Below are 25,361 nucleotides of genomic sequence, written 5' to 3' on the forward strand. Positions count from 1 at the left end.
GTGTCAAACACTTCATAGAAACTTAATAGTCATGCACTGCTCATGGGAACAGGCACCATTCACATGGCTGAAATTCAGAAATACCTCTGTCAGTTTCTAACAGCACATACTCAATAACTACTGAAGCACCTTAGAGGACTAACATCAGGTTTATTTGATGATTTGGAAAGGTAGCTATTGATTTTATCAGGCATGAATGAACATGTGCTGGCATGAATGTGATAGCAGGTTATGACACCATAGGGTGTATTCTGATTAGATTTGGAAGTGACACAGTTAAGAATCTAGCACACCCTTCTGGAAATATACACACTCCCTCTGGAAATGATAAGCTTTTGATGATCCAAACCAAAACCTGTCTGAATTTTGACAAGCCTCTTGGATAACATTGGCCCATTCTGAGCTACCCCACCCATCCTTTCCCCTCCCCTAAAATCTACCTTCCAGTAACAAGATGATGCATGAAGGGCTGGGCTGCTGCCCTCAAGGCAGAACACATTATTAGCCAGGCCAGAATACCTTACCAGCTGGGGACAGAGTAAAAGTGAAAAATGTAATGTGTAAAAGTGAAAAATGTTATGTAAAGCTACATGTAATGTGGATCATTCCAGGTTCAATGACTGGTTCTCCGGGCACCTGAACTTCCAAATTGAGCACCAGTAAGTATGAGATATATCAAGAGAGAAGGTGATACTGAAAAATTATTTAGTGTGAACGTGCCTTGGGAAAATCCTTCCATGGAAATGACAGGCCACACTCCTATCGGGCATTAAAGGGCTTGGGACCTTCAACAGAGATGGGATGCTTTTGACTCACTGATGGGTCTCCGATCCTCACTGGACATCCTCCTCACTCCTTCTCTTTCCACAGCCTTTTCCCGACGATGCCTCGCCACAATTACTGGAAGGTGGCTCCGCTGGTGAAATCCCTCTGTGCCAAGCATGGGATTAAGTACCTGTGCAAACCCATGCTCACGGCCTTTGCAGATATACTGCAGTAAGTGCCCATTAACTTGTGGGGGGGGAGCAGTTGGAGGAGCATCACGGGGGGAGGACCAGTCAGGTATTGGACAACAGCATGGTGATCATGTGGTGGTGGGAGGAGGAAGGGTGAAATATTGCTGATTAATGAGACCTCTTTTCCTCTTTGTAGGTCTCTGAAGGAGTCAGGGGAACTCTGGCAGGGTGCTTATCTCCACTGATAAGAACAGGGAGGACTTTGGGATGGAATCTACCACAAACCCACCACACAGCAAATGGATTTGATAGGAAAATATAAGTTTAACCATCCAGAGAATAGGAGAATCCTAGCAGCAAACTGTGAATAGCTTGGTTTCCCCTTCTGCATAGATATCTTGATTGGTTAATCTCTTCGGCTTCATGAATGGAAGGCTGAACCTGAGAGAGAAAGATGTTCTCAGAGAGCAGGATGCTTCTCAGGTGCCATGTCACTTTATGTTTTACATCAGGGGTCCCCAACCTTTTTGGATCCATGGGCACATCTGGGAATTTGAGATACTACTGTGGGCACCATCACAAAATGTCTAATCTGTGGATCACTGCTTAGGCATCTATCTTTCACATCCATGTATCTTATTCAACAAACAAGCAAACAAAAATGCTACATGTCTATTGGACACCACAATGTCTCTTTATAGCAGGTGAATCGGGCGAGGTATCCAGACCACAGTCTTGTCCAGTTTTCTTGGATGAGTTTCAGTTTGTGCAGCTTGAGGACATTGACAAGGTGCTTGGACAGGTTTGTGCAGCCACCTCAGTATTGGATCCTTGCCCCTCTTGGCCAAAAAAGCTAGCAGGGATGGAACAACTGGCTGGGCCAGGGAAGTGATTAATGTCTCTTTGTGAGAGGGAGTGGTCCCGGGCCACGTGAAAGAGGCGGTAGTGAGACCACTCCTGAAGTAATCTTCCCTAGGCCCGGAAAATCTTAATAGCTATAGGCCAGTAGCTAATGTTCCATTCCTGGTCAAGGTCCTTGAGTTGTCCTGGCTTCAGTTGTCTATGCTCTGGTAACCTCTACATTAGATTACTGCAATGCACTCTACATGGGGCTGCCTTTGAAGATGATTTGGAAGCTGTGGCTTGTGCAAAATGCAGCAGCCAGATTAATAACAGGGACCAGAAGGTTTGAGCATATAAGACCTACTCTGGCCCACATGCATTGGCTGCTTATATGTTTCTGAGCCTGATTCAAGGTGCTGGTTTTAACTTATGAAGCCTTACAAAGCTTGGGACCTCAATACCAGATGGAACGCCTTTACTGACATGAACTTACCCGAACACTACATTCAACATCTAAGGTCGTCCTCTGGGTGTGTACTACGAGGGAAGCTTGGAGGACGGCAACAAGGGAGAGGGCCTTCTGTATGGTAGCCCCTCAACTGTGGAACGATCTCCCGGACGAGACCCACCTGGCGCCAACATTGTTATCATTTTGGCACCAGGTTAAGACTTTTCTTTTCTCCCAGGCATTTAGCAATATGTGATGAGCTTGGGTCTGTTTTTTAGGCTCATAGCTTTTTAACATTGTTATAGCGGTTTTAAATATATGTGAATATTGTATATTGGGGGGGGGTATTTTTGTATATTGTTTTTAAGTGTTTTAAACTTATGTAAACCACCGAGAGATCTTTGGCTATTGCACAGTATACAAATGCTATCAATAATAATAATAATAATAATAATAATAATAATAATAATAATAATAATAATAATGGTGATTGTCTAATTCAGATAATTGCTGGCAGTGCAATACAGCTAATGCTTCTTTTAAGCATAGGTTTTGGCAAAGTCCAGTAGTTGCTTCTTTTTGCGAGGAAATTATTAGATGGAAACATGCTTTATTGGAATGGTCTTTAATATTCATGCTCTTTTAAATTATTTACCTGCTTCATGGTAATTAACAAATGGACAGCATGAATGGACTCTCTGCACCCTTTTGACAGCTAAAAGACTGCTATGACAATAGTGGAAAGACAAATACTCACCTCCTATAATGCAATGGATTTAGACCTTACAAAGCTTTCAATATTTGAAAGGGGGTCTGCAAAATCCACCCTTCCTTTACCTAGGCTTTCCCCTATTATCCCTTCATGCCTAGGATAATAAGCCCAAGGAGTGGGACTTCACTACCAAATCCGCTGTACCCAGATGAGATCACCCCTTCTGGAATATGCATGGTATCTTTCATTTGTATTAAATTATTCCCATCCTCTGAGTTGCAGCTTAGCATCCCTTTTCCACTCCCCTTTATAAGCTCCATCCGACGAGCGTTTCATTGCACACTCGTTACTGGGCACTCACAGAGTTTGCTGAGGTCCCTCACATGATGCTGTCTGCCTCCTGTGCACCTCCCGCCCCTCCTGGCCTACCTAACGTGACCAAAAAAAACCCTCATTAAGTTCAATGTTTTTTTAAACTTGGAATTCCTGCTCTCTCCTGCTGTGTGCAGGAGAAGCAGCGCCATTTGAACAGTGGACTCAATGGGCCTCGTGCTCATTCTGTACTTCCTCTTTTTTGAAAAGAGGAAGTAACTGAGGAATGAAAACACTGGTGGGGAAGTGGAGGTAGGGAACGTGTTAACTCCCAGTGTGATGGAGCTTTCTGACTACAGAGTTTCCCTCTACTAGAATCAGGTGACCATATTTTGGAAACCAAAAAGGAGGACAACATGGCTGCCCCCAAGAGGATGTGCTCACCAACATATCTAGCCCCCAAAGGGGCGTGCCCACCAACATGTCCAGCCCCCCAAGGGGGCGTGCCCACCCAAACATGGCCTTCGTCACATGTCTGATTTTACAGCACACAATTAAGACAAACCTGTTCTACATAACATCTTAATGTTAAAATCACTGAAATAAAGAACAAGTGAGAGATTCAATGTATCTGAAATTATCTTTACTCATTCTTACTTTTGTAGCTTTTGCCATACTTTGAAGCTTTTGCTATACTCTGTGTGCTACAGTCTCCCCTTCCCTCAAATATCTTTTCTGACTGCAAGTCCTTTATTGGATGACCATAGTCTCACCTTTCCTAACATTTAACACTCTTTCCCCATCACCTTTCTCATATCTATACTCACACATTCAGCATACTACTACCACTAAACAAATGAAGCAGGACAAGTACAGAAAAATCTAGTACAACAACCAAGCATTGAGAAAGAGTATAACATTAGCCATGGAACAAAATGGACTTAAGGCTAGCACTTCTTAGCTTGTTCCAACTTCAACCAGACATAGCAGTCAAAAACAACAAAGAAAAACACACCTACTTCATTGACATAGCAATACCTAGTGACAGAAATGTTGCAGAAAAGAAAGAGGACAAGAGAGAAAAATATACACCACTGGCTATGGAAGTTAAAGAACGATGGCAACAGGAAAAAGTTACAATTATTCTGTTAGTCACATTGGTCACCAGCATCACATCATTATTATTCTTTACTGAAAACCTTCAGAAATTAGGCCTACCAGAACATATGCCTGGTGCCAACATCCAGAAAGCAGTCATACTTAAAATATGTTCAATAGTCAGGAAATTTCTAAATCAGTAAAAGTCAGCATGTGTCATGATCAGGTACTATTGATGAGTGCTTACAGGATCCAGGTCTGCGCTCAAAGGGCTGCTCTGCTGCAGAGTGCTGGCAGAACTCAGGCCCTGGCCAGCAGCAGTTCATGATAGGGTAATTCAGAGCAGCTGGGAGCAGCTAGAGTCAGGGCTATTTAAGAACCACATTGTGACTCCAGCATTTGCCACAGCAACACCGTTTCTGTGGCGCTTGACTCCTGTTCCTGGTTTCCTGATGCCTTGTCTGTTCCTGACCTTGGACTGCTCTCTGGACTATGCTCCTGCTCTTGCCTCTGCCACATCTTGATTATTTGGACCTTGGACTGTGCCCTGGACTGCACCCTTGCTTCTGGCCCTGTCTGGACCCAGGTTTGACCTTACCCTTGAACCCTTGATCGGCCCTGGACTTGCTACTACCATGGGCCCTGTTGGACTCTGGTCTCCGCCACTGGGTTGCCTACAGAACCTCGCCCCTGCCTATTGCTCCTGCCATGTCGTGGTTATACCAGTAAACTGCTCTATCCTAAACAGTTTGTATGTGTGTTAGTCTCTGTACACCTTTGCTCTCCCGGGTCCCGGCACCCAGTCTGCGCTCCCAGCCGCCCACGTCTAGGACTATTACAGCATGACTTGGTAAAGCCTGTCATGTTCATCTAGAAAAACCACCATGAGCAAGAAAAGAGAGATAGATGATGATGATGATGATGATAATGGCAACCCTGTTAATTTGATTTTTTATTTTTTTTAAAAAAAGATGAACAATTATCAGCAATTTTTACAAAACAAATGTCAGGCCAATAATTACATCAAACAAATTGGAGAGGAAATGCATTATTTAATAGGAATTAGGGCTGTGCACCAGCACCCCGTAACCGTTTCACGGCCCAATCCGGAACTTTCGGATCAGGCCCGAACCAGTTCGTGCCGATCCGACCCTCCCCCAACCTGCTCCAGATCAGATCCCGGAGCAAGATCCAAAGGGTCGGATTGTGATTCGCCTGCCCTTTTGCCCCCCCTCCCCACTTACTTGCCTCCACAGTGGACGGCATGTAAGTGGGGAAGGGGGGACAAAATGGGGGGCAGTTAAGTCCCCCTCCCCCTTTACCTGGCTCCACTGTCTGCCACCGCCAGACCGCAGGGACATCGGCCAATGGAGCCAAGTAAGATCCACCACCAGCACAACCACCACTTACCTGCCTCCGTCATGGTCTGGCGCTGGCTTCAACTGAGGGCCAGGCTTCAAACTGGAAGAGTAGGCTGCGGCCAAGGCCTGCTCTTCCGATTTGAGGCCTGGGCCTCAGTTGAAGCTGGCGCTGGACCACACTGGAGACAGGTAAGCCCTCTTCCCCACTGCCCCCTTACCTGGCTCCACCGCCGTCGCTGCATGGACTGCAGCAGCAGTGGATCCAGGTAAGGCCCCCCTCCCCCCCACTTACCTACCTCCATCGAGATCCAGCAGCAGCTTCAACTGAGGCCTGGCCCTCAGTTGAAGCCTCCGCCGGACCGCGACGGAGACAGATAAGCCCCTGCCCCCTTACCTAGCTCTGCCACCATTGCGGCATGGATTGCAGTGGAGGCAGATAAGGCCCCCTCCCCCCACCACTTATCTGCCTCTGTCATGGTCCAGTGGTGGCTTCAACTGAGGCCTCGGCCTCAAAGCGGCCTCTTCCAGTTTGAGGTCTTGGCCTCAGTTGAAGCCACCGTCGGACCGTGACGGAAGCAGGTAAGCCCCCTGCCCCCTTACCTGGCTTTGCTGCCATCACCGCACAGACTGTGGGGGCACCAGGTAAGCCACCCTCCCCCTACACTTACCTTTTTTTCGGAGCTCTGGATCGAGGCAAAGGATCCGCTTTGTCTCGATCCGCAGCTTCCCCAACCCGATCCCTCTCCACCTTTGGCGGAGGCGAATCAGGCCTCTCTGCTATCGTTTCTACAAACCAAAGCAGAGCATAGCCCTAATAGGAATATCACCTCCAAATCATCCCCTCAATTCACACACAGAAAACTACAGCCCTCCACCCCCCACACACATTGCAAACATGCACATGCATCCATTCACTCAAAGCAGGGCATCCCATTCAGACATCATCACATCAATATACTCACACACTGCCAGCAAGCAAACACAAGCACACACACACACTCAGGATTACCCACTCCAAATCACATGCATACTTACATCCATTCACTCAAACAACCAGCTATCCCATTCAAACATCAATACACCCACCCACCTTCTCACACACACTGCCAGCACACACACAGGATCACCCGCTCCAACACACACACACACACACACACACACACACACATACATTCACTCAAACAACCAAGTATCCCATTCAGACATCAGTACACACACACACTCAGGATGACCCACTTCAAAACACATGCACAAACATACATCCATTCACTCGAACAACAAGGCACCCTATTCACCCATACACTGTGTCACACACATACCTTAGTCTTACCTGCTACTTGCTTCTTCTTCTTTGGCTGCTGCTGTTGCTCCTCCTCCTGGCAATTGCACCAGCCCAGGAGAAGGCTAGATCGGTGCTGGGGCAGGCAGCTGGAGGATGCGTTCCGGGAAGTCCAGGAAGGCATCAGTCTAGGCCCTCCCAGCGCTGATCTCAGCCTTCTCCTTGGCCAGCACGAACGCACCAGCCAAGGAGAAGGCCAGATTGGCACTGGGAGCAAGGGCTGGAGGACATGTTCCCAGAAGTCCAGGAACACATCCTTCATCGCTTTCCCTGGTAAATTGGGGCCCAGTCCCAGTTGCCCCAGAGTTCTCCATTTTTCCGGAGGTGTCTGGGGTTTTCTGGGTTATCTGGTCACCCTAGAAACTCCTTTCTGTCTTCACTTGGGTTTAACTCTTTGAAGAAGTTTTCATCAAATGTCACATGTGAGCTATTCCCATTGTCAATTAGCCACATTGCAACTCTTGAGTTAGTTTGTGTTATTAAAAAATCCTTTGCTTGGACTGGTGTGAAAAAATTGTTTTTGTTGTTGTTTTTGCTGTTGTTTTTGTTGTTGTTGATGATGATGATGTTGTTTCTTCCTTTTCCTGGTCACAGCACTGATCCTTCATTTGAACAGAAAATTCTCATTAGTTGGAGTCAGGCAGTCTTTTTAAAATGTCCTGCCTCTGGCAATTATACCAATGACCACTAGATGGCAGCCTGGTGCTTTTGTTATTTTTTACAATGTAATTTGTCTCAGAGGCATTATTTTTAGGGCTGTGATCCGCTTCTCTTTGGTTTGGAGAACCAATAGCGAAGAGGGGGCTTCGCCTCTGTTATAGGCAGAGGAGAAGTGAGTCGGGGGCTAGCGAAGCATAGTGAAGAGAAGCGGACACAAGTGAATTGATCCTCTTTTCACGAAGCGCTCTGCCCGCCATTTTGGATTTTCCTCATAGGATTGCATTGCGGAAAAGATTAGCGTATAACTTTTTTGTTTTGAAACCCACATCCTGAAACTTGCTGTGCTTAGAGAGTGGTGGTTGGGGGTCATTTCTGGAGATGTTCAGACTTTGTTGTCCTGCAGTTTGCTTGCTATTAATTTGTTTAGAATTGCTTAAAGCGGGAGGGGGTAAGGTTTTTTTTAAGAGATGACAGGGAGATTCAACTCCCAAACCTGATCATCCTCCAATCCCAATGTTGGAGGGGGGGAGGGTTTATCTACTCCCCAATTCATGGCATGTTGGGATTTCCTTTGAAATGGCCATCAATAAGGAAAGCCCATTTAGCTGTCTGCAGCTTTAAAAATCCCTGAGATATTTGGATTTCTTCAAATGGGATGGGGGATTTTCAAAAATTCCAAAAAATCAGTGGAGGCTTGGATTGACTTCCAACTGGGCATGAAGGTGGATACATGGATAAGCTCTCATGCTGCCGATCTTGAGGTTTCTAATGTTAACAGAAAAAAAGTTATAGGCATTTGGATTTCAATGTAAGTCTATGGGGGAAAACAGAGCTCCGATTTGGATCTGGAGCTCCACAGCAAAGCGGACTGGACCACTAGTGGATGATTGTGGAGCGGAGCGGACCCGATCTGAAAGTTGTGGATTGGGATCCGAAGTGGATCGGGGAGTCCATGCACAGCCCTAATTATTTTTCTCATGTGAGAGTGAGATCTGTCTGCTATCTGCCTCCTTTTTAAAGTCAAGAGCACATTTTTAAAGTCTGAGTTCATCTTTGTATTCATGCCAAGAATCAGTGGGAAATATTCATTTGGTAAAGAAGCCATAGGATAGCAACCCTTTGCTCATTATTTAAAGTTCCTCCTGTAGTGCTGAGTTTGTCTATTAAATGTAGCACTTTTCTAAGGGGCAAACCCAATCCCATAGCTGAGCAGAAAACAATTATTTATAAAGTTGTATTTGATCTTGCAGCCCTTTTTTCCCATACAGATTTTTCAGAGCTAACTGCATTTATTTTGCAGTGATTCCAATCAGCTGTGAATCTGCTAAGCCCTGTATTATTAAGGTTTTAGCTTTGCAGTCCTTTTTTTTTTTACGAAATCCATTGATGTTTTTAGCTGTTTCTGTGGACCTGTCTATCAGCATGATGTCCAACAGCCCTACATATTCCAGCTGCATTTCTACTCTGTACAACCATGCATGGAAGATCTGTGGTTGAAGCTTCAGAATCAAGGCACAAGCATTTACACTTACATGAGTAATCCTTTCCTCGGGAGCCTTTAGCCTTAAGCACCTTTTTGATATTTTAGGCCCATAATATAGTAGAGTAGCGTGACCATATGAAAAGGAGAACAGGGCTCTACTATCTTTAACAGTTGTATAGACAAAGGAATTTCAGCAGGTATTATTTGTATGCATGCAGCACCTGGTGACATTCCCTCTTCATCACAACAGATAAAGCCCTGCCCTCTTGACCAGATACTAGAAGAGCTATGTGATGGAGAAGGTGTGCCTCTCCTTTTCTCTCACTGTTGCCCAGGTTGCTCATGACGGGCAGAGATGCTTGTGCATTTGGCTGTTTACTCCTTCTGATGCAAACTGTCCTGATGGTTACTTCCTGGATTAAGATCAGGGCCGGTGCTACCATAGAGGCCACTCAGGCGGCCGCCTAGAGCGCCAAGCTAAGAGGGGCACCGGGCGCAGCGCAGCACTCACGCGCATTGTTGGCTGTGAGCCGGCCCGTCCAGAGGATTCAGCCGGGCCTGGGTGGGCGAGATGGTGCCTCGTGCCCGTCCAGCCAACACGAAGCCAGGGATGGGGCGGCTCCACGTTCAGATTTCTGGAACGCACCCGGAAGAGAGAGAGAAAGAGAGAGAGAATGTATGGGGTCTTTGAGTGAACGCATGTGTTCATGCGTGTGTTTGTTTGGAGTGAGTGATGCTGAGTGTGTGTGTGCGCGCGTGTGAGTTGCGGGGGATGATTTGGAGGTGATATTCCTATTAAATAATGCATTTTAGATCCATAGATGTTCCTTTCCAATTTGTTTGCTATAATTGGCATGATGTATTTCTTGCACTTTAAAATAAATTTAGCAGTTTCAAGTTTTGTGCTTCTTATTTTTCCCAGGAAACATATGTTCTTAAAAATCAAAGTTGGCATTTTTGGGTGTGTGTGTGAAAGTAGCTCACCTTGCCTAGGGCGCAAAATAGTCTGGCAGCGGCCCTGACTAAGGTGCACATCGGAACAAAGTTATCCTCAGATTTTGCTCTTCTCTGAATGTTGTGATGCAGTTCTTGGGTCAAAAAACCTATGCCTGTACAAATGGGATACAATGTATTTAGAAAAGTATTCTTTGAGAGAAAAATACATTTGGAAATGCATATTTTGTGACAAAATAATATATTTCATCAGGAATATGTATTTCATTAATATTTTATTGTGCAAATGTTTGTTTTTTAATCACAGGTTAATGTAGGAATTGTATGGAGCAGACTTGTGAAATTCATTTGCAAAACTCGCATAGATTGGAGACAGGCTGATCTGCTTATCCCTTATTAGGGGTATGAATTCCTTGAATCTACTGTGTTTTCTTTTCTGTGCCTTGATGGTATTCCAAACCTTCTATTTACTCACCTCCACGGAGAGTGCTTTCCCCAGGCTGAACAGGAGCGGGTGCATGTTGAGGTCAGGGTCCTTGCGGAAGCAGTTGGGTTTGGCGTGATGCTGGTTAACCCTATGGTTCTACCAGCCAGGTGTCTTCTCTTATATTGCTTTATATACTTCCTATTGTATTGCACTTCTTGGAATCTTCTTTCTCGGTTAACTGTGAGATTTCTTCACACTGTTCCCAACTCTACCCTTATTCATGCTTGAGCTATATCTTTGGAATTCGTTGCCACCTAGCATTTATTCGCTTGACTCCCTCCAAATTCTTAGCAAAAAAGCATTCATTGCTGGTTTGGGTTCAGGTGTGACTGAAGTTGTTCCAGTTTTGTTTAATTGGAAGCCAATAAAATGGTTTGACATACTTGGTGCCAACTCACATGGCAGAAGTGTGATTCATTTTATTTCCCTCCTGATTTGCACAATGAATGGTAGAGGCAGAAAGGAGGAAGTGAAAGAAAAGTTAATGGGATGACCTCAGGTTCTAGTATTATGGAAGAGGAAGAAAAATGTCTCCCTATCCTCATTCTCCACACCATGCATAATTTTGTACACCTCTATCAGGTCTCCCCTTAGCCTCCTTTTTTCCAAGCTAAACATTCCCAGCTGTTGTAACCTTCCCTCATAGGAGAGATGCTCCAGCCCCTTAATCATTTTAGTTACCCTTTTCTGCACTTTTTCCAGCTCTTTAATATATCCTTTTTTAGGTGTGGTGACCAGAACTGTACACAGTATTCCAAGTGTGGTGGCACCATTGATTTGTACAAAGGCAATTTTATTCTCAATTCCTTTTCTATGCCTAATATGGAATTTACCTTGTTTACAGTGGCTGCACAACTGGGTTGACATTTTAATTGAGCTATCCACCACAGCACCAAGATCTCTTTCTTGGTCATTAACCAGCAGCTCAGAACCCATCAGGTTATCAGTTGTTGTTGTTTTATCCCAACGTGCATCACTTTGCACTTGCTTACATTGGTCTCTCAGCCAGGAGTTCTTGTTGGATAATGTGAACAATTCCATGCTTCCAGACTCTAGGGGGTGATAGAGACACCATCAGCAGTATTGAGCAGTGCTGAATCAACAGCCACTTGTCTTGTTCATCCCCCTTGTCATCCTGCAACTTGATTGGTTCCTTTCTCTTACTTCCTCCCCCTCTTTGCCTCCGAAACAAGCACCGTGTGTTCTCTCTCCCTGAGGGAAGCAAGTAACCATATCTCAGGTGTTTGCTTACTTACACTCACGCACCCAGCTTTAGGGGGTGCTTTTAGTTGAATAGTCTTAGATAGCCTGCTTCATCGATGTGTATAAAAGCACTAAAGTAAGTTGATTTCAACTTCTTCTAAATTGGCACTAGCCTGCATTTATTTCCTCGACTACTGAATGGTGTGTTACTACGCTTTGTTTGTATAAGGCAACTCTGCTGTAAGTCACATCAGGCTTTCCGACAGTTCTAACAACTTAAGGCAACATCTAAGGTTGCACAAGTGGACTTTCCTCCCATCCCCCCCTCAAACTGCCTCCAGAGAGCCCCTTGACCATTCAGAGCAGATGGGAAGTTTCAGTTCCTGGGGGGATATGTTCTGCCAGCAATGTCTGTTCTGCTGGTGGTGGATAGGCAGAGTGTCTGCTGGCAAACCTATGTTGGGCAGCATGTCTGCCAACAAATACAGGTCTGAAAGACATGTAGAGAACAGCTGCTGGTGGTGTGTATGTGTGTGTTGCAGGAGGGATATTCACTGATTTCAGGGTTTTGTGGGTAGTGATAAAGACTCACAAAAGAATCAAGTGGTCATAGATGGGTGGTTTTCAGGTGCACAAAAGTAAGACTTGTCTCATTCCTGCTTAACAAAGAAAGGTGGTGGACTTTACAAAGTGTCATGGAATTGAGTTTGTTTTTAATGGACCCCAGAATTGTTGTTTTTAAATGGATGCTGTTGTTTTTATACTGTTTTTATGTTTTTTTTAAAAAAAATGTATACTTTTAATGTTTACTATTTTTAATTGTTGTAAACCGCCCAGAGAGCTTCGGCTGTGGGGCGGTATATAAATGTAATAAATAAATAAATAAATAAAATAAAAGCCTTTTGAAATCTCGAACGTAATCTTTTTTATTATTATTTCCAAACATCAGTAAATAAAAAACACTAACAATACAAACACGTCCACAAAAATAAGACAAAACAAAATCGAACAAACAAACAAAACACCAAATAAAATGTTCTCCTCAGCAAAAATATGTAATAATGTTGTCCTTATTATTGTTTTTCTTTATCACTGTCAAATCCAAATCTCTAATTTCTCTCTCCACATTTTCTACACTATTGGTTGAATCCATAGATATACTAGTCATTTTTTTCTCGTCCCTTCATAAAGCTTACAAAAGGTTCCCATTCAGTCATAAATCTTACAGTCGATTTTTCCCTCATTATTGCCGTGAGTTTCGCCATCTCCGCTAGCTCAAACATCTTCAGTAGCCATTCCTCTGTTGTGGGCACTATTTTGCCCTTCCATCTTTGTGCATATATCAGTCTTGCAGCTGTCGTCATATATAAGAATATAGTCCCATGATTCTTTTTCATCTGCTCATCCATAAATCCCAAAAGAAAGTATTCTGGTTTCAATTGGATATTAATTTTTAGGATTTTTTGGATTACAGAATGGATTTGTATCCAGAAAGTCTTTGCTTTTTTGCAGGTCCACCATGCATGGTAGTATGTCCCTTCCTGCTCTTCGCATTTCCAGCACAATCCTGATGCCCCTTTATACATTTTGGCCAATTTTGCTGGTGGCAGATGCCACCTATACATCATTTTGTAAAAAATTTCTTTAAGATTGGTACTTAACGTAAATTTTAGCCCTCTTGTCCACATATTTTCCCATTGTGCCATTGGTATACTATGTCCCATATTCTGGCCCCATTTTATCAAACATTCTTTCATTTGTTCTTCCTCCATCTCAAACCTCAATAAGAGTTTATAAATTTTAGCAATAACATGTTCGTCGTTCGTACATAATGCCCTTTCAGATTCTGACTTTGTTGTTTCAAAACCACAGACTTTTTTTTAATCAATTTTAAACCTTTCTGACATTTGCATATATTCAAACCATTGACATGGGTACCCTTCTTTTGTCAACCCTTCTCTTGACTTTAATTGATAATCCCCTTGCCATGGTTCTAAAATATCACGGTATGTCCACCAATTGTAATTGCCTGTCCTCTCCCTTCTTTGGTATGCTTCCTGCACTGATATCCATAATGGTGTTTTTTGACATAATCTGGGCTTATATTTATTCCATATTTTCAGGATAGCACGCCGTATATAATGGTTGTTGAACTCTACATTAACTTTAACTTTCTCATACCATATATAACCATGCCACCCAAATCTCAAGTCATGTCCCTCTAAATCCAATAGCCTTTTGTTTTTCAACAGTATCCAGTCTTTCATCCATACCAAGCCACATGCAGCAAAGTATAATTTTAGATTTGGTAAACCTAGACCCCCCCTTTCTTTTGCATCCTGTAATAATTTATATTTAATTCTTGGTTTTTTTGCTTTCCATATAAATTTGGATATGTCCTTCTCCCATTGTTTAAATGGTAACTCCGAATTCACTATAGGTATTGTCTGAAACAAGAACAACATTCTTGGTAACACATTCATCTTGATAGTGGCAATTCTTCCCAGCTTTGATAATTGTATTTTATCCCATTTAATTAAATCTTTTTTGATTTCATTCCACACTTTAACATAGTTATTATAGAACAACATACAATTTTTATTTGTTAACATTATTCCTAAGTACTTTACCTTCTTTTCAATCTTAAACCCTGTTTTTTCTATTAGTTTTGATTGGTCTTGGGAGTTCAATTTTTCTGTTAATATCTTTGTCTTCTGTTTATTAACCTTAAAGCCTGCTACTACACCAAATTCTTTTAGTTTATGCATCAAAACTTCTATTCCCTTTAATGGGTCTTCTAGGGTAAGTACCAGATCATCTGCGAACGCTCTCAATTTATATGATTCTTTTTTAATCTTTATCTCTCCAATTTTTTCATCTTGTCTTATATCCCTGTTCAATATTTCCAAAACTGAGATAAATAACAGGGGTGACAATGGGCAACCTTGCCTTGTTCCTCTCTGTACTTCACATGGTTTTGATAGTTCCCCATTAATGATTATTTGTGCCTTTTGTGAAGAATAAATCAATTTAACCCATTTCATGAAGTTATCTCCAAAACACATTTCTTCTAAAATTTTGAAAATGAAGTTCCAGTTAACATTATCAAACACCTTCTCCGCATCAAGAAAAATCAAGGCAGCTTGTTTCTCTGGATGTTTATCTAGGTATTCCACAATATTTAAGATGGTTCTAACATTGTCTTTTAACTGTCTCTTTGATAGAAAGCCACTCTGATCTTCATGAATTATGAATTATCTTCTTGTAGAACTTTTAAAAATCTTTCTGCCAGTATTGTTGTGAATAATTTATAATCATTGTTCAATAATGAGATTGGTCTGTAATTTTTAGTCAAAGTAGGATCTTGTCCTTCTTTTGGTATTAATGTTATATATGCCATTTTCCAAGTATCTGGTATCTTCCCGGTATCCAGGATGGAGTTCATTACATTTTGTAGTGGTCGTAACAACTCCTTTTCAAAGTTTTTGTAATACGCGCCTGAAAAACCATCTGGGCCCGGTGATTTTCCCAGTTTAATTTTTCTGAATGCCTCAGTCATTTCTGCTAATGTTTTAGATCTATTCATAATCTGTTTCTGTTCTTCTGTAATTTTGGGTAATTTTTGCTTTTTAATGTATTCATCTATTTTCTCCGGTGCAACATCGTGTCTTTTGTAAAAATTTGAGTAGAAATGGTGGAAGCTTCTTTGTATGGTTGTATTATCTTTTAGTTCCAGATCTCCTTCTTGTATCTTTATTATCGTGTTCTTTTGTCTCTCTTTTCGTAATTTATAAGCCAACCACCTCCCTGGCTTATTTGCAAATTCAAAGTTCCTTTGTTTCGTATAGTTTAATTTTGCTTCCATCTCTCTTAATGATAACATGGATAGCTGTTGCTGTAGTATTTTAATTTGCTGGATAATAATTGCACTTCCAGGCATGTTCTTTAATTCTTCTTGTTCAGAACCTGAACAATTCCTTGTTCAGAACCTGAATCTTGCTCTCTTGAATTTCCACTCTATCCTTAGCATCTCTAACCTCCATTGCTATTTGTTTCAAAGATTTATCCAATCCTTTTATCTCTTGGGACACTTCATTCTTTATGTCTGCCATTTGTTTCCCCAGATTGCTTCCCAGTTCATCAATCTTTTTACTTGGCTGCTCAAACATCTTCTTTACATTATCAGACGTATCTATCTTTTCAGACGAAAGGTCTAATGATCCTTTTCTTTCACCTCTTACATTTTTCTTAGACATGTTTCCCAGTTGTTTAGTTCTTTTGGTTATCAACTGCTGTGAAACTTCCTCCGCATAACAACAGCTTGCCAGAGAAAAGTCTTTTTCCTCCCCCACCTCCTGAAACTTTTCCTTCTAAGCGTCCTTCTCAGATTTAGCCCAAGGTAAGAAAATTCACTTATACTGTTTTTTATTCTTATGCTGTCTTTTATTCTTTAGTCATTCAGAGACCAGATAATTCACCACTACATATCTGTGTTTCCTTTCGGTGATTTACTTTACTTTCCCCTTTTGTTCTTAACTCAGAGAAAAGAGATTGTCTCACCCTTATGTTGTAAGTAAGTAATTCTTTTCTTCTGTTGAGATGAATATCACTGACCTTCGAAGTCGTATTTCATGATAATTTGTTGTTGTCAGTGGTGTTGTCAGACGGACTTTGCATCTTGAAACTTCATAGAGATCAAGATCTTCAAAACGACCATGGAAGATGATTCCCAATAGCAGTTTTTTGTCAGCCAATAATTGTCTGGCAAAATAAACCTCGTGTTAGACAGCCAGCGAGCTATGTTTGTTTGGTTTCCCTGCTATTCCCTTTGATCTAGAGAATTTTGCTCGGCTGAGCCTTCTAGCTGTCAATCAGGTCGTTTTGTCTCCCCGTTTAGCACGGAGCTTCATGGAGCTTCAGCCCACCATTGCTTCTTCACTGGAATCGCCCACCTTTCAGCCTTTTGAAATCTCAAGGCTGTATAGCCAGTCAACAGGCACTACAGTATGGCTTTGAGTAGATTAGGCACGGAGGAAGGTTGGACATCCACAATTTCAGGAGGTCCCATGCCAGCATATAGCTGGATGGTGGAGGCATTGTCCAGTGTTCAGTGAGAAATCTCAAGTGCTCTTTACTCTATTGTTCTGGAGCTTTACTAGTTTACCTGACCAGGCAAAATTGAGCCGTTGGCTCTATGCTAACTCAGTAACCTCTGCCTTTCACCCAAGGCAAGAGGCAGATCAAAGTTATACCTGGAATTGGTGTTTTGTGGTCAACCATTGCTGCTCCTCCCTTCCACAATGCATTTCTAGGTCTTGTTATTTGATATTGCCTAACTGTGGATTTTGGCTTTTTCTTTTCTAATTTTTTTTAAAAAAGAGTTTAGCATACAGATTGAGCTTAGTGTGTTTGTTGATATTAAGCCTTTTTAAGTTTCCTAGCAGAGTACTAATTTACCAGATACTGTAGAGGACATTGTTGAGCTACATTGGAATTTGTCACAATCAACAAAGTAGTTGTATTTATGTAATTCTACTTGCAAATGTGCTCAGATTTTTGGGTGGAGTGAGGTTTTCCGTTATGCGTTCCACCTGAAATGTGAAAGATAATCTCTGTCCTTGCTTGTCACTTGTAGCACATTTGTGTGGAAACATCATTCAACAGGCCTTTCTAGCCTCTCCAGTGAGATGATACGGACTTCTTTTGGGTTGTTGCTATGGCGGCAACCCAGTAGAAGCCAATATGGACTGCAGGAGTTGCTGCAAAGGCCTGTTTTTGGCACTTCCAGAAACAGGCATCTCCAGCCTTGCCCAGCCCCCATCCAGGCTTCTGTTGAATCATTGCCATAGCGACAACCCAGCAGAAGTTCGGATGTGGCATGGGAAGGTCTGGAAAGGCCCGTTTCTGGAAGTGCCACAACCGGGTCTTTCTAGCCTCTCCCGCACAGGGAATTTTCTGTATTTTTTTGAAAGTTAAGGATTTCCCCCCTGGACCCTGTTTTGCCCCCTATTTCCTAGACTTGTCCAGGCAAAACTGGGCAGATGGTCACCGTAATTTAACTACCATTCTGTGTATGTTTACTCAGTAAGGTTTATTCCCAGGAAAGTGTAATTGGGTTGCAGCCCAACTGTCCTATTGAAATGTTACCCACTGCCAAATCATCCTTTTGCACTTTTTACCACACATGTCAGGAAACGTCTGTCTGAAATGGAAGTCATTAATATTCTTTTGCAAATGGAGACTGAGGGTGAGTGGTGATAACAATATGTGGCAACAATCCTATGTACACTGTGGTAAGAGCCTCCCCCCCCCCCCGATGGGCTCAGGGAGTCCGTGTCTAGCCACGATTCCAATGATAGATAGACATGAGGTAAGGTCAGGAAGCGTCAGCTTTATTTCACGCAAGCGGAAAGACTGTCTGTTTCAAATACAGAAGCAGTTCCAAGTATTCAACTACTCGGAGATTTTATACAGTCTGCAAAACAAGTTACATATTAGATTATACAGTGGCATACTTGGGTAAATTTCCACAAGAAGCCCATAGACCAACATTGGAGCTGCTGCCCTTAGCAGAAACCCATTGTGTATTGTCTTGTTGACTGAGCAAGCCGGATTTCTCCAGATAACATACTTATCTCTTGACCCCAACTGTGTACGTGGTCTCTTCGTTTAGGTTGCATGACTGACAAGGCAAAGGTTACCTATAAGTTATTCATCAGAACAACAAGATAATGACATTCTCATTTCAACACATAGTTGGAACCCTTGGAGTAAATTTCATTGAACTCTGTGGGACCTAAATCCAAGTAAATATGCATGGCATGGGCCGTACAACATCACTACAGGGTCTTTGTGGGGAAGGTGGAACTTTACAACTGCATTGCCACAATATCTCACTTGCAAGGCTCCCATTAAGGTATTTCCATTGGAGTTCTACTGAGGAAAATTCTGACCAGCAAAATATCTCAATCTATGCCAATATGAGCAAGATTTCCTAAAACCTTTGCTGGGTCATCATACTTGGAGTCAGGAATTTTGAGTCATGAAGGAAACTCTTTCCCAACATAGATAGTTGTTTTTAGCCATCCCCTGTGGTATGTGGCTTGGCTCGCTTGCTTGAGTTACTTGTGCCTACTTGCTCCCTGGTGCAAAGGAAGAAGTGGGTCTCTAGCTGGTGCTGTACAAGTAATTTTTTTTAATAATTCATTTTGATCCATAAACTTTCATCTCCAATTTGCTTTGATATAATTGGTATGATGGTATGATGTATATGTTGTAACAATTGCTGATAATTGCCATCCTTCTTAAAAAGTCTTTTTTTAAAAAAATAACAGGACTGCCTATTATTATTATCATCTATTTTCTTGCTTGTTGGTTTTTTTCTAGATGGATATAACAGGCTTTGCCAAGTCATGCTGTCTTTCACTGATCCATAAATTTCCTGACTATTAACATGTTTTAAGTATGACTGCTTTCTGGATGGTGGTATGGATATATTTTGTTCTTTATTTCAGTGATTTCAGCATTAAGGTATTATGTAGAACAGGTTTGTCTTAATTGTGTGCTGTAAATTCAGACATGTGTCCAACCCCCCATTTGATTTGAGAGTCTTTTGGGCATGAAACCAAGCTAGATGGAAAATCTCTTTTTCCTGATATAGTTTGTGGAGGGTCTTGACTCAGAAGACAAACCACGATCATCATAACAAAAGCCAATGCTCTATTGCTTCCACCACCTCCTGAAAACATTGTTGTTTCAGGAAGCTTTCCCTGGATGACCGCCCCACCCCCCATTTTATCAGAAGAACTTTATTCTTTTCAAAATATAATTTGTAATATGGTATTTTTATTCTGTTTTTATTCTTTTATTCTATTTGTTTTTCACTGCTCCAAAAACTTTCGATGGGGAGTGGTATATAAATATTGTAAATAAATAAATGTATAAATAAATTTGGACACACATGTAGCATAAAGAGAAACTTGATACCTAGAGCTCATTATGCTACGAAACATCAAATGGTAGCTGTTTCTCATACAGCACTACCACCAAGAGGTCATACTGCACCTGGCTATCTGTGTTTCAGATATCATGTAAGGACCTTCATGAAATAAATTTGAAAAATGCCTCAAGTTGTATTTTTCCTTAGATAATATAATAAAGTTGTCTGCTCAATGGACAGCATCCAACTGGTAGCCATAATTTTGCATTGTGTAACAGATTCCATAGCACTATACACTGTGTGAAGTATTTACTTTTATTTAACTAATCTCTCCCAACTCAGCTTCATTGAATGGCTCCAGGTTCTAGTATCTAGCATCCACTTCCTCATAGCATGTATAATTTTATGTACCTTTCTCATGCTCCTGCTTGCTCACCTTTCCCCCCCAAAGTTAAGAGTTCCAGCTGTTGTTACCTTTCCTCATAGAGAAGTTGCTCCAGCCCCTTGATCTTCTGCTTGTCCTTTTGTTCACCTTTTCCAGCTCTGTAACATCCTTTTTGAGGTGTGGTGACCAAAATTGTGCTCAATATTCCAAGTGCGGTCACACCATAGACGTGTATATTGGCAATTCTATTTTTTATTCTTTTTCTGATGAACTGGCCTTTGTTTTTTCTTTTTCTTTGTCTTTTGTACAGCACAATGGATTGTCATTTTTATTGAGCTACCCACCACAACCCCAAGATCCCTCCCCTGATCAGCTACTGCCAGTTCAAACCCATCAGTCTATAAGCATCATCAGACGGGCGGGCGGGGGGGGGAATCACGTTTTCTTACCGTGTATGAACCGAGCAATTTTCACAGAGAAGAGACCAGTGACCACATGGCCTGTAGATTTCAATGGGCATAATGTCCTCTAGTGGGCATTTTATAATGCAATTTCAGAAGAGTTGGAATAAAAGCTCTGTTTTGTCATTCTAAAATTTACAAAAAGAGTGGAAGATGTGCAAGAGGTGAATGGCATCGTTAAAAGGACCCATGAACATCTGTGAGTGGCCAGTAACAAGCATGCTATAAACGCTCATCTGATGGCACTCTATATGAGAAGTCAGCAGTTTTTGCCGCAAGGTCGATCACTTTATACATTCAGACTACAAATCTCTATCCAAACCACAGACCTCATGGGCAATTGGCCACAACATCTAGCCAAGTTTTGGAGTTTACTGTTTCTTCCTCCATTCCTTGCTTTTTATATGACCTGATGAAGTGTTCTGGAGAACTCAAAAGCTTGCACATTTTTATGGAATTTTGATTTGTTCTAAAATAAAGGTATTGCCTAATGGAGAGCTCCATCAGACGAGCATTTTACTGCATGCTCATTATAGGCACTCATGGATTTTCGCAGGTCCCATTCATGTCCTCTGCCTCCCTTGTGCCTCCCACCGCTTCTAGTCTTCTTCGCATGACAAAAAAACACCCCAGTAAGTCTGACTTATTTTTATAGGCGGAAGTTGCCACTAACTCCTGTTGTGTGCAAGAGAAGCAGCAGAATCAAAACAGCCCACTGAATGGGCCACATGCACATTGTTTACTTCCTCTTTCAAAAGAGGAAGTAATGAGGGGAAAACGTTCAGGTGGAGAAGCGCTGGTAAGCAAACACGATTTCCCCGTGTGATGACACTTGGAAAATCTTGGGGGGTTTTCTTTCTCATGGAACAACACAGCTATCTTTGTTTGTGGTTTGTTTTTAGTAAAATAAGTGTTCGTTGTAAAACTGCCAATTTATTATCTGGGGCCCTTCCACACGTCGTTCTCGGAGTGCATGTATTCGACCCCAGTGCACCCCGAGAACGAGCGTGTAACTTGCCTGTAAAAGAAACGACGAAGAGACGCTGACGCAGCCCAGCTTCCTGCTCCTCCGCCCGGGACGGAGAGCTGTTTTTGAAGAAGGCGGGGGAGAGAGCTTCTTCCGCTCTCTCCCACGAGAGAAAGAGAGAGAGAAGGCAGGGCGAGAAGCACGCGGGATAACTGGGGGGGGGCACGGCGAGGTGAGCCCAGGTGAAAGGCTCTTTGCGAGGCGAGCGCTGCTCACGTCCCGCGGCTGCCGGTAGCAATCTCTCTCCCTGCCTCCCTCCCCTCTCTCTCTCCACCCCCGCTTCCCCAAGCATCGAGGGACGACACATGGGGCCCGTGTGTGTGTGTGTGTGTGTGTGTGTGTGTTTTAATCGCCTTTGCAAACAGGCTCAGGCAGGCACTGCCGCCCTCCCCCCTCTTGCCTCGAGCTGCGTGGAAATGATTCATCCCTCCCGCAACTGACAGGGACTCTGATGTTGTGAGTGTGCCCGAGGGCAAGAGAAGCCCCCCCCCCCCCCCGCAACTTGGCTTCGCTTTCGGAGGTGCCTTGCAAAGCAGAGGGAGGAAGAGGTTCTTTCGCGTCTCTTCCTCGTTTCTTTTACAGGCAAGTTAGACTATCGTTTTCAGGGTGCCCTGGGGCGCATAAATGCACTCTGGGGACGTCGTGTGGAAGAGCCCCTGATCTTTGCCTTTGCTTCCCTGAGTAATTCTATGAGTCTGGCCGGCTTTTCTTTTTTTAATCAGTTGTCAGAGGTGTGTTTGCTAGAAGCCAGTCAAGGCTTGTTCAGATCTTGCACATTTGTCTTACTGCTAAACATTGCACCATCAAAGCAAGTACCTTATTTTATACACCCTCATCTTTTGTTTAGCAAAGCTGCCATGCTCATTATGATGCAGAGTACCTACTTTGTATATTTTCTGTGTGCAGAAACAGTTCAGTGCCCTATACAATAAGAGATTCATTGAAGAGGAGGAATGTGCCTAGAGCTGGGATATGTGCTGTAGTGCCCATGGGCCCCAATGGGCCCCATAGACACCATCCTTGGTGCCCACTGAGACACTTGACTCCACCCGATTTTTATTTTCATAGCAGCTAGGATTGCTTCAAAGAGAAGTGGGAGCCTCCGGTAGCTGCCATCTTAATTTGCCATGAATGCTACCAAGGGAGGTTATTTGTCCTTGTGACTAGCCATGCCCGCTGCAACAGTGGGAAACTGAGTGATACTGCCTTGCCCTGCCTGCACCCATGGATGTTGCACTTGGCAAACATGCAGGGGGGCAGGAGGGGCAAGCCTGTATTTATTTATTTATGATATCATTTATACCTCACCTTTTTTCCTCTAAGGAACTCAAGGTGGCATACATAATCCTCCTCCTCCTCCTCCATTTTATCCTCACAACAACAACCCTGTGAGGTGGGTTGGGCTGAGAGTCTGTGATTGGCCCAAAGTCACCCAGTGAGCTTCCATGGCCAAGTGGGGACTGGAACCTGGATCTCCCAACTCCCAGTCCAACACTTTAGCCACTATGCCACACTGGCTCCAGTCCCTTTCCCACTCTTGCACACATGCACATCTGTGGAAAACTGAAGTTTTTTTCTTTTAATTGCACACATTTCTGGGCATAGACAAGTGTGAAAAAGCTGTGCAAAAAAAAAAGGACCAGGACTAACATTGGGTGCTACCCTATGCCTCCAAATGTCACCCAATGAACACAGTAAATAGATAAAAGTATCCCAAGAAATAGGGAAATAATCATTAGATATTTACTGTTAGATAAATACTGTTAGATATTTTTTAAAATATATATATACATATAAATTTTAAAACCGTCCAGCGAAAAACTCAGTGCACCTATTTGTTTTAAATTTGGCTGATTTCATCTATTCAACATGAGGCTACACTGATGGCAAATGTCATAGAATCATAGAATAGCAGAGCTGGAAGGGGCCTACAAGGCCATCGAGTCCAACCCCCTGCTCAATGCAGGAATCCACCCTAAAGCATCCCTGACAGATGGTTGTCCAGCTGCCTCTTGAATGACTCTAGTGTGGGAGAGTCCACAACCTCCCTAGGTAACTGATTCCATTGTCGTACTGCTCTAACAGTCAGGAAGTTTTTCCTGATGTCCAGCTGGAATCTGGATTCCTTTAACTTGAGCCCGTTATTCCGTGTCCTGCACTCTGGGAGGATCGAGAAGAGATCCTGGCCCTCCTCTGTGTGACAACCTTTTAAGTATTTGAAGAGTATTATTATGTCTCCCCTCAATCTTCTCTTCTCCAGGCTAAACATGCCCAGTTCTTTCAGTCTCTCTTCATAGGGCTTTGTTTCCAGACCCCTGATCATCCTGGTTGCCCTCCTCTGAACACGCTCCAGCTTGTCTGCGTCCTTCTTGAATTGTGGAGCCCAGAACTCGATGCAATACTCTAGATGAGGCCTAACCAGGGCCGAATAGAGAGGAACCAGTACCTCACGTGATTTGGAAGCTATACTTCTATTAATGCAGCCCAAAATAGCATTTGCCTTTCTTGCAGCCATTTTGCACTGTTGGCTCATATTCAGCTTGCGATCTACAACAATTGCAAGATCCTTCTCGTTTGTAGTATTACTGAGCCAAGTATCCCCCATCTTGTAACTGTGCCTTTGGTTTCTATTTCCTAAATGTAGAACTTGGCATTTATCCCTATTAAATTTCATTCTGTTGTTTTCAGCCCAGCACTCCAGCCTATCAAGATCACTTTGAAGTTTGTTTCTGTCTTCCAGGGTATTAGCTATCCCACCCAATTTGGTGTCATTTGCAAATTTGACAAGCATTCCCTGCACCTCCTCATCCAAATCATTAATAAAAATGTTGAAGAGCACTGGGCCCAGGACTGAGCCCTGCGGCACCCCACTCGTTGCCTCTCCTCAGTTTGAGAAGGTTCCATTGATAAGTACTCTTTGAGTCTGATTCTGTAGCCAACTGTGAATCCACCTAATAGTTGTTCCATCTAGCCCACTTTTAGCTAGTTTGTTAATCAGAATATCATGGGGCACTTTGTCAAAAGCTTTGCTGAAGTCAAGATATATGACATCCACAGCATTCCCACAGTCCACAAGGGAGGTTACCCGATCAAAAAATGAGATCAAATTAGTCTGACAGCCCTTGTTCCTGACAAATCCATGTTGGCTTCTAGTGATCACCGCATTGATTTCAAGGTGTTTACAGATTGACTTCTTTATAATCTGCTCCAGAATTTTCCCAGGGATGGATGTCAGACTGACTGGTCTGTAGTTCCCAGGTTCCTCCTTTTTGCCCTTTTTGATGATAGGGACTGTAAAGGAAGCACGCCCCAGCAAAGCTGGCCTTTCCACTGGATTTTGCACAGATCCCCAGAACATACGCACACAGCTCACAATTTAGAGGTTTAAGACCATTTTATTTCAGGATAAGTAGTAGGTTACATGGGATTAGCATACTAAAACTCTAAAACATGCATATATATAAGAACCCAGAAAAAGCAAGCCAGAAACAAATCATACATCACCCAACCTTGGAGTCAGCCAGCACAGACCAACCCCCCTTTCCAAAGAATCGGCTTTATAGATTCTTTTTTGCAACTCTTTCCCCCCTCCCCTTGGCTTTCCATACGAAGATCTTTCACACCTCCGCCTGAGATGTTAATTTCTCTCAAGGCCGGCCAGACCTTGCCCCAAGCGGTTCCTGGATGTGCCAG

At 42.9% G+C, this 25,361-nt stretch overlaps 1 protein-coding gene across 1 annotated transcript; it reads left to right on the forward strand.

Moving 5' to 3' along the window:
* The first annotated feature begins 573 nt into the window (after nucleotides 1–573).
* LOC134391903 (acyl-CoA (8-3)-desaturase-like) lies at nucleotides 574–1,955 on the forward strand. The gene is made up of 3 exons (XM_063115826.1): nucleotides 574–659; nucleotides 871–996; nucleotides 1,153–1,955. Exons 1-3 carry the CDS (start codon nucleotides 574–576, stop codon nucleotides 1,199–1,201), a joined length of 261 nt encoding a protein of 86 aa, XP_062971896.1. The 3' UTR covers nucleotides 1,202–1,955.
* The last annotated feature ends 23,406 nt before the right edge of the window (nucleotides 1,956–25,361 follow it).

Source organism: Elgaria multicarinata, chromosome 2, assembly GCF_023053635.1.
Source record: "Elgaria multicarinata webbii isolate HBS135686 ecotype San Diego chromosome 2, rElgMul1.1.pri, whole genome shotgun sequence".
In the NCBI taxonomy this organism is placed as follows: Eukaryota; Metazoa; Chordata; class Lepidosauria; order Squamata; family Anguidae; genus Elgaria; species Elgaria multicarinata.